The sequence below is a fragment of the Glycine max genome, chromosome 7 (genome assembly GCF_000004515.6).
Source record: "Glycine max cultivar Williams 82 chromosome 7, Glycine_max_v4.0, whole genome shotgun sequence".
NCBI lineage: Eukaryota > Viridiplantae > Streptophyta > Magnoliopsida > Fabales > Fabaceae > Glycine > Glycine max.
The window spans coordinates 8,889,858-8,900,244 of NC_038243.2; the positions used below are offsets into that span (position 1 = coordinate 8,889,858).

The 10,387-nt window shown below is 37.2% G+C and overlaps 1 protein-coding gene across 1 annotated transcript; it reads left to right on the plus strand.

Moving 5' to 3' along the window:
- Positions 1 to 5,470: 5,470 nt before the first annotated feature.
- Positions 5,471 to 10,387, plus strand: LOC100802473 (uncharacterized). Its single transcript, XM_041017157.1, has 7 exons — positions 5,471 to 6,398; positions 6,790 to 7,031; positions 7,517 to 7,548; positions 7,923 to 8,200; positions 8,282 to 8,367; positions 8,442 to 8,533; positions 10,137 to 10,387. Exons 1-7 carry the CDS (start codon positions 6,096 to 6,098, stop codon positions 10,274 to 10,276), a joined length of 1,173 nt encoding a protein of 390 aa, XP_040873091.1. The 5' UTR covers positions 5,471 to 6,095; the 3' UTR covers positions 10,277 to 10,387.

Here is a 10,387-nt window from a genome sequence, read left to right on the forward strand (position 1 = left end):
CCTGGTCAGGGTAAAGGAGGCGCAGGGCCATGCAGGTGGTATATGGGCGCTGTGTATGAAAGGAGCTGCCTTCTCGTTCACTATGATAGAGTCTATGCCACAGTGCATTACTTTACAATTGATGAAAGAGAGGCAGGTCTGGTGTTGTTTTGGGGTGTACGCGAGCCCAAGAGTAGCCACAAGAAGATTATTGTGGAAGTACCTTGAGGAGGTTACGGGAAGAGTGTAGGAGCCAGGATGGCGGTGGGAGATTTTAATGATATTATCATGCCGGCGGAGCAAGAGGAGGGCACCTTTTGGCAAATTAACCAAAGCGGATTCCTTTTAGAAACTTATTCTCAAGAGGGGTCTGTTTTAAAACTTTTTCTGGAGAGGGCCAGTTTTTGGAGGGATTTCACCAATGGAGTTGGCGAGTTGGACACAGGGCAGCAGCTGGGGGAACTCGCCAGTGAAGATGGCAAGACACGGTCCACGTGGCGAGTTCCGCCATTTGTAATGGCGAAATGCTTTTTTTATGGAAATTTTTTAACTTGAAATGGCTATAACTTTTGATAGGAATGTCCGTTTGAGGCCCATGATATGTCAAAATGCTCAAAATTGAATTAGGAATCCCCTGGAAAATATCGAGCATTCTGACATATTATAGGTCTCAAACGAACATTCCTATCAAAAGTTATATTCGTTTCAAGTTAAAAAAAAATTCCATAAAAAAAGCATTTCGCCATTACGAATGGCGGAACCCGCCACGTGGACCGTGTCTCACCATCTCCACTGGCGAGTTCCCCCAGCTGCTGCCACGTGTCTAACTCGCCAACTCCACTGGCGAAAATCCCTCCAAAAACTGACCCCTCCGGAAAAAGTTTCAAAACAGACCCCTTTTGGAAATAAGTTTCTAAAAGGAACCTGCTTTGGTCAATTTGTCGCACCTTTTCGGTGACACGAGCAACTGAGCTTTGTTGGGCATGGAGTTCTTTGGGAGTAAGTTTACATGACATAAGCGGTGTTCTGGTGGAATACTAGTGACCAAGTGCTTGGATAGGGGGGTATCTGACATTAAGTGGAGACTAGGGTTCCTAGAAGCATCGGAGGAACACTTGGCACGTCGACGTTCTCACCATAATCCCTTGTTGATTCGCTGCAACAATCCAGTTTCAAACATACAGAATAGGCCATTTTGGTTCCAAGTGGCCTGGTGCAACCATGAAGACTACTCGCAGTTGGTGAGCCAAGCTTGGCATAAAGGGGAAGCAGTTGTTCCAAGAGCACTCAGGAATATGTGTAAGGATTTTGTGAAGTTTAATAAGGAGGTTTTTGGTAGCGTATTGGGGAGGAAGAAGGAGATTGAAGGGCACCTTAAGGGTACACTGCCTTTTTTCATGCCCACATAGTCATTCATCGAAAGCGGAATCGTATTCATGGAATGCTTGTGTTAGGTGGAAGCTGGTGCACTGATGCCCAAATCCTTAAGCAAGAAGCATTGAAGTACTTTTAGTCGTTGTTTTGCACAAGGGAAGCGATAGGTGGAGAGCTACTGGGTGCGAATGTGAACAAATTGCCACATGAAGCACGATTGAGGCTCATTGAACCTGTGACGAAAAGCAAAGTATACGCGACACTCATGTCCATGAAATCATACGGTGGGAGATGATGTGTGGAGCTTTGTGAAGAATGCGTTTGAGCATGGAACCTTTGATACGAGTGTCATGGAGGCTTTTGTTGGGAGATTCGAGGGGTACACCTGTGGACCACGAGCCACCACATAAGGAGACCTGACACCACACTCTAACCCAAAACCTTAAGGCTCAGGTTTATGGGTCTTCTCCTCACTTATATGGTGTTCAACCTTTCCACTTCTATCCGATGTGGGACTTCACCTCACACTTGTACTCAACACATCTCCCCCTCAAGTGTGAGTCTCTTCCACATCGTAGCCTTCCCCTCAAGCGGAAGTCTTTATCATCCACGAGTATAGTCATGGCCACCTACGGTTCTTGCCCTGCCCGCTAGCCATTCTGGCTACCCCGCTTCACCTACGGGGCGCGCTGTGCCGCTAGCCATTCTGGCCACCTGCGGTACTTGCATACTCGTCTGAGCCGGTCACTAACTTGAACCATCGGCTCTGATACCAATTGTTGGGAGATTCGAGGGATACACCTGTGGACCACGAGCCACCACATAAGGAGACCTGACACCACACTCTAACCCAAAACCTTAAGGCTCAGGTTTATGGGTCTTCTCCTCACTTATATGGTGTTCAACCTTTCCACTTCTACCCGATGTGGGACTTCACCTCACACTTGTACTCAACAACTTTGTTGGTGCTAATACCTAAAGAAAACCCTCCCATGAGTTTTAAATAGTTATAGCCAATCACTCTATTGAATGTGATTTATAAACTAATCAGCAAAGGTGATGGTCAGCAGGTTACGCTTCTTTCACCGGTGTTGAATAATATAAACTTGATTTAGTCCATTAATCAAGTTTTAGACTCATTTGTAAGTGAACCAAAAAAGAATCAAAGAAGTTAAAACAAAAACATTTCTCAAATCATAAAAGCTAGCATTCTTTCAAATATTTTCTCCTCCTTCATTTCTCTCAAATACTTCATATAACCTTCTCCTTTCTAATAAAGTGGTATCAAAGCTTAGGTTCTCATAAGAAATCCTATGACGAGCAATGGAGCGGCATCCTTCCAAGTTTCACTTCTAAAGGGGAGCACCTATGACAATTGAAGCGTTAAAATGAAGGTCCTTCTTGGAGCACACAATGTTTGGGAAATGGTTGAAAAATGCTATAAGGAGCCGTAAGATGAGACTTCACTATCCCAAGCACAAAAGGAAACCTTTACAATGTGTTTGGATGAATACTTTCATTTGAGTAATTCATTTTAAATAAGATATTGAATTGTTGTCATTTTAAATTTAGTGTTTGGATAATGATTTAAGGAGAAATTAAATACCTGAAATTTTAATTAACCAAAATTGAGTCATATGAAATTCTCCTAAAAACCTAAGAATTTCAATTTCTCAAAATGTGCTCGTACTCACTTCTTCTCCTTTCTCTATCATCTGCGCTGACTCCACTCCTTTCTGTCCTTTCTCCATACCAGTAACACTCTTCTCTTTGCGGGTACTCACTCCTCTCTCTCGGGGTCTTTTTTCAGAGGTTTTGAGAACTCCGATCTCGACCCGCAGGCTCATTTCCTTACGATTTCGACCCACACTCTCGCTGTGCCACAGTGTGTTCATTTTTTTTTCCGTTAATTTGTGATTTATTTTTTATTTAGTTGTTTGATTTCATTGGTTTTATACTGTGGGTACTCATTGTTTGATTCCGTTGCTCATTGTTTGATTTTGTTAACCTGTACTGTGAGTATTTTTGCAAATTTGTTAGGAACAGACCTTGAGTATTTTTGCAAACTTGTTAGAAACAGATCCTGCACTGTAGGTGTTTGTGTTTATTCTTCTATTAAGAACTTTGGTTTCTTCACTTTGTGCTTATTATTGGAACTTTCCTGTCAATTTGGTTTATAAATTCAAACTGCACTATGTTTATTATTGGAACATTGTGTTTATTATTGGAACAAACCCTTGAAAGTTTTAGAGAATAATAAAGAATGAGAGAGTTTATATGACTTTTAGAAGTTTGTGAAAAGGAACAGAGGAAGCTTGTGGTTGTTCCTTAAGTTTCAAAGTAACATTTTTTTTATTATTGGAACTTATCTTTTTGGCAGTAACCCATTAATTAAATTCAATAGCCGGTGTAGCACATCATGTGTCATTTATGTGATCCTATGGTTTGTTTGATATTGTTGTTGTTTCATTGGCTAATTCATTGACTCTCTTCCCATACATTGATGAAATATCTGAGAAGCTGGACTATAGAGGCATAAACTACTATGGGTAGGTTTGCTTTATTAACCTTGACAGTGCACTGTGCATGATATCTGGCATACTCACATGACAATTCTCACATTTATTTCAGGAAGTGGTTTCAGGTGCAGGCCTGAAGCTGGTGGAAAATGTTGAGTACAGTGAATCTGGTCGTGGGGTATACCCTGATGGCTTATACCGCAGGCTGCTTCAGTACCATGAAAGATACAAACATCTAAATATTCCATTCATCATTACTAAAAATGGGGTTTCAGATGAGACAAATTTGATCCGCCGGCCATATCTCTTGGAGCATTTGCTTGCTATTTATGCTGCCATGATCATGGCTTTGATTATGAATTAAATTTTTATTTGCTTAAAATTAAGTTATTCTTTCTAAACACCAATTTCATGTTAGGCTTCATGCAATTTTCTACAGGGTGTGTGTGTACTTGGTTACCTATTCTGGACTATTTCTGATAACTGAGAGTGGGCTGATGGATATGATTCCAAGTTTGGAGTTGTTGATGTTGACTGGGCAAATAAGCTTGCACGGATCCCTCGCCCCTCTTACCATGTATTTTCTAAGGTTCGAACTCCCTGTCTATATTTGCTTTTCCATGTCATTTGCTCTGTCTAATTTTTTATGACACTTCCCATGAACTCTTGATTGCAGATTGTGAATACAGGCAAAGTTACACATGAAGATGGTGAAAGAGCATGGGATGAACTTCAAAGAGCTGCGTAAGAGAAGAAAACAAGGCCATTTTATCGGGCTATGGATAAACACTGTTTAATGTATGCAGGTAATTATTTACTCATAATTTCAACTAGCAATCTGTGTCTCTATTGATCAGTGGGACTGTGTGTTTCTTCTTGATTTTATGTTTTTTCCCACCCTTCTTATTTTAACATATATTTTTTGAATGCACTGATGGTTTTTACTGTACAACTTTATATCAATAATTTATTCATTTAAATTTATGATAGTTATATCAACACCATGCGAAACTGAAGACAAATATTTATGGATCCTGTTTTAACTTTTAACTTTGAACAAATAGTTATATCAAGTTTAAGATGACTATTTAATACTACTGCATTATATTCATTCTTCAATGACTTTAGTTCTATATGGGGGTTATATGAATAAGTGTCTAACAAGTCTTCTTGGCTCTCATGACAGGTGGACTTGACGAACCTGAACAACGACCTTATATAGAACGAGATTGGCGGTTGATTCATGTCAAAAACCGTATCAAATTACATGTGCTTGTGTTGATTCATGTTTATACGTTGGTGTATTATTAGCAATTTAAATTTGCTTCCCTTATGAACAATGAAATTAATATCATTTGAATTTTATATGAGATAATTATATTTAAATTACACAATTATTTAATTTTAATATATTTTTTAAAATTATTATGAGATTAGGTAATTAATTTTTTTTAACAAGAATAAGGAATTAATATAATTCATAATGCTAATAGTTGCATCCTAGGATGTGTACCAGTCTTTCAACTAATTCATAAACTTATCCAAAGTGTTTGCATTAATAATTAATAAAAATTTCCCACGATAATCATGCTCCTAACCCCACCAGAGTAAAATAGAGAAACAAGATATTCTCCTCTGAGGTAGCACCAAAATTTCTATGCACCCATTCTTCTCTGTTCTGTTCCAGTGAGGGGCTGAAGAAGAAAAGTTTTCTTCCTCTCTTTTCTCACTCTGTTCATTACTTCACGCATATATTCCTTCAAATTCATTCCACTTTCTCCCATCCAATCCATTCAACAAAGCACCCTTCATTCGTCTCTTCCCTTCCACCTATTCTTTGATCCCCTTTTTCTTCTCGTCAACTCTCTTCTGGGTTTCTTTCATCTGCAGAATCTCATCACCACCTCACTGTGATTATCTTCTAATTCCAAATTGGTGTTTGGTTGCTGAAAATCACCGAGAAAGAAAAAACAATGTTTTCCCGTGTATTCATCCTCTGTTCGCTCAGAAATTTTTCTCTTTTGTTTGTGGAGTCTAGTACCTCAGATTGCATGACCCACTTCTGATTTTACTTTCGTTTCATCGTTCTTCATTGGAAAAACTTAAAAAGACAAGATTTTTTTTAATCTGGGCCTTGTCTTTTTTTATTTGTTTTTTCTTCTTCTTAATCATACCATATTTTCCTTCATTTTTTTTTTTTTTTACTTTGTTGAGTGTTGGAAAATGTTGGGGACTGCTCTGCAATTTGGAGGTGTTCGTGGTGATGATCGGTTGTACATTCCGGTGAAGGCAAGGAAGAACCAGAATCAGCGTAAACCGGTTCAGAGAGAGAAGAGTGGTGGTGAAACTGAGAGCACTGATTCCGTTTCAAAGAGGGAACTTGCTGCTTCTGAGAATGGGAATCCCAATGAGTCTTCATACTCGTTGAACAAACCATCTTCTTGCCCTTCTGTAGAGCCTGCTAGTAACATTGATAGGTTTTTGGAGTCCACAACTCTTTCAGTCACAGCTCAATATTTGGCTAAGGTTCATCTCATCTTGTTCTTTATGCAATTGAGCTATGTTTTAAGTTATGGTTTTTGGTTTGTGGGATTTGGAGGGTACAACATGCTCCATTTAGTGTATGCTTGTGTGAGAATTGGCAAAATCAATTTTGAATGAAATTGATTTTAGTTAAAATTGAGCTTGAAGTGAAGTGATTTATGTTAGGATGTTTTCCTTATAAAAGCAAGTTGATAGCAAAATTCAGTTTTTTTTTTTTTTTTTTTCTGATACAAAAGTTACTTGTTCTTTCAACTCAAAATCAATTCCTCAGTGTGTGACCAAATATGTGAACATCTAACTAAAATCATGTTAGCTGGTATTTAAATGTGATTTTGAATGATTCAACGGGAATCTTAATCTTAATTCTTGATTCTTAACAAACATTTTTTTTTGGTCTGTTGATGAAATGTTAACTCTAGCAGGAATAATTTACTACTTACTTGCTTTAGACATAAGATTGATGAATGTCCCTTTGGTACTTGATCTAAGAATATCTGTTGTGCAATATTATGTTCCGTATTTGTCGGCTATTCAACTATATGGTCAATCAGATAAGAAGTTAAATGCTAAGCCAAGGTATTGGCATTTCATTTGTAGAGCCATGCTTTTATGTGTGTAGGAATTTGTAACTTTGAGTTGAGACTACACTGATCACTGGAAACATGGTTATAGTTTTTCTGTAGTTTGTTTGTTCTGTGTTATGGTTAAATTGATTTTATGAATTGCTTGATTATGTTGGTAGCACTGGTTGGAAGGTGAAATCAACAAAAGTTAAATGCATTTGTGGTTTTAGATTTTGTAAAATGTATGCTTGTCGTAGATATAAAAAGTGAAAGAATTGAAAATTGTAGCAAAAATTGGGAAGAATTAGGATGGGAACTGATTATTATAGTGAATAAGATGGGTTTGATTCTGATTTTTTACCATGAAATTTTGGTTATGCTTGAATTGCACTAGATCACAAACCTTTTTGCTGTTTTGCCATTAGAGTTTATTTTTTTTATGCATTTACATTTTCCATCCTCTTTTCATCCTTGGTAAAAGACTTTTTTTAATTTGTAAGTGCAAATTAATGGCTGTTGACTGTGAGGTTCTTGCAGACAGGCAGCATTTGAGGGAATTGAGAATTTTTGTTCTTAAATTTAACATGTTGTGCATCTGATTTATATATAATTTGTTTTGATGTGGTGCTTCATGGATCTCTCTTGTGCTCTGTGGAATTGGGTCATTTTGTACTACCAATTAGTGTTAATTTAGGTAAACTAAGACATTTTTTTTTATCTCAATTATTGGAAAATCTTGCATTCTTTCTTCATTCTCCTTCTTTCTTTCTGGCTACTGAGATTACTGTATGTTGTCAATGTGGTTCTGTATTTTGGGAATTTAATGTTATAATTTTCATGGTATGTTAATCTGTTGCTTCCTTTATGCTATTATGCATTTTTCTGAAGAATGTGCTATTGTGTTTTAGTTTATAACATGATCTGATTTTTTTGTTGTCATTAGGTACACCAGTGAACTGCCGAGATTCAAGCAGTGAGGGAAACAGTGACAGTGAATTTGGAAAAAGATCAGAACTTTTTATAGCACAAAGAAATAGTCAATATCATACAGGTGATGCTTCGTTTGAAATGAGCAGGCTATCTGTACATGATAAACACAATAACAATACAATGCAAGTGGGATTTTCTACCGATGATAGTGAAACTTGGAATCCTAAAGATCTTCTTTTTGAGTATTTTGATCATGATCCTCCTTATAGCCGTGAACCTTTTTCTGACAAGGTTAGTACTGGTCTCAATTAATATGTGGCTTATTTGCAGTTAATTTGAACAATCCATATGTATTTTATTATATTTGGACAGATACTTGATCTTGCACACCACTATCCTAGCCTCAAATCACTAAGAATTTGTGATTTGTTGCCAGCCAGTTGGATGTGTGTAGCATGGTGAGAATAACTTGATCTATTGCTTTAGTGCTGTCCTTTGTGCCAACTAACGTTTTTGTAATGGAATCTTTCAGGTATCCTATATATCGAATACCCACCGGTCCAACATTAAAAGATTTAGATGCCTGGTTTCTTACATACCATACACTCCATACACCCTTGGCTGGTAATCATGAAACTTTAACCCTTTGTTTGATCGGAAGTGGCATTGTGGTTCTAGCTTATCATGATTCATCAATTGAATGGGCTCATTTTTGTTAGATGCACTCATGCATTTTAATGTCAAGATTCTGCACTCATTTGGAGTAAATAGTATTAAATGTATTAATTCATTTTAAAACTTATTTCCTCTTTTCCTGTTTACCATATCTCAAGAACATAAAATTCTCCAGTAAATATTCTTTTTTTGGTAATCAAATATGAAAGATGGTCATCTACCATAGCATATCAATCCAGATGGCAGCGCATAGCAGCCAGTCTAAAAAATGTTATAGTGGTATAGTGCATAGATCGGTCATATACTGAAATTTAGATATAGGTTAAACAATATATGCTGCACGTATAAATGCTAAAAACAATAAAAATTAAATACAAATGCATAAGTAATAATCAATAGTCATATATATGAGTAAAGTGAAGGAATCAAATAAGTTTAAGCCTACAAGGAATGAGAAGCAAGAAGAAAACAGAACTGTGAATAGCTAGAGACAAAAAAGAAAAAGACTTCGCAGCTACTAAAGAGCACAGAAACTTACGAAACAAGGGTGAAGACTTAAAGAAGAGATGCTTGGCAGGAAAATGCAGCAGGGCCGGTAAACCCTCGGGCTTGGCTGGAATAATGCTGATGAACAATGGGTCCGATGGGATTTGGTTGAAATGAAGGTAAAAGGCTGAAATGTACAAGACAATGGGTTTTTGTCCAAAACCTTTTTGATCCTTTTTCTTTAAATCAAACAAAATCCCTGAAAATTCCTTTGCTACATTAAGGTTGAGGGCAAAAATGAGTTTCTGAAAGTATTTCACAGTTGTAGTGTCAACATTCATGAAATGTCGTCATTTTAGGTGATTGCAACTTCAATAGTCACAACAGATAAATGTGATGTTGCCACTGGAAAAAAATAGCAGCTGATGACTGCTTGGCTGTGTTATGAATAGCACTCTATTATCGCCTACTACAGCATCTACCCCAATGGCACACATTTACTGAATCAAGCTTTTATTTTCTATCTTTTCCTTTTATTTGACATTAATAAGTGCTTCTTCAACTAACTCTTGTAAATAAAGATAATCATATTGTGCTTTAGTGCTTGTTTATGTTTGAAATGAGCAAAATAATTCAAGATGGATAAGGAGTGTAGTTGATTATGATAACATAGTAAGAGGTGTGGAAACAAAGAAAGAGAGATACATTACTATTAATTCCTGTTTTGGAAAAATATAGATACCCATCACTTTACAATCCCATGACTAACACCTCTACAGTTGCTAGTGGCTGAATGCAGTTGTCCAAAAACAGAGTGGGACCAGCTGTACTCAAGCTGCAAACTGTGCAGTTGTGAATATTTTTACTGCAAGTGTTCCTGCATTTGTTAGAAGCATGGCACTCTGAAGGTCAAATAAGAACAAGAAAATTCACTTGCTGATTGATTTTATCTGAGTTTTTATATATAAGTAATGTTTTATTGCAAAAAATGAAGTAATCACAGTTTATGTGCAATGCTAATAACTTTTTAATTTATTTTCAACTTTCTTTTGATTACATTTTGCAGGAAATGGAAGTACTCAGGCTCCAATTTTGGTTTATCCAAATGACATGGATGGCGGTGTGCCAAAGATTTCCTTACCGACATTCGCAATGGCTTCCTACAAGTTAAAGGGATCGATCTATTTGGATACAAAATGGAGTTAGTGAGAGCCAACTAGCAAATTCTCTCTTGCAGGCTGCAGATAACTGGTTAAGGCTGCTTCAGGCGAATCACCCTGATTATCAGTTCTTCGTATCGCATAGCACATACCACAG

What these genes read in the sequence shown, in the direction of transcription:
- LOC100802473 (XM_041017157.1), top strand. Translation starts at nt 6,096, where the DNA reads ATGTTGGGGACTGCTCTGCAATTTGGAGGTGTTCGTGGTGATGATCGG. An exon ending in CAGCTCAATATTTGGCTAAG is followed by an intron (nt 6,399 to 6,789) that starts GTTCATCTCATC and finishes AATTCTTGATTC; the next exon opens with TTAACAAACATTTTTTTTTG. An exon ending in TGAGGGAATTGAGAATTTTT is followed by an intron (nt 7,549 to 7,922) that starts GTTCTTAAATTT and finishes TGTTGTCATTAG; the next exon opens with GTACACCAGTGAACTGCCGA.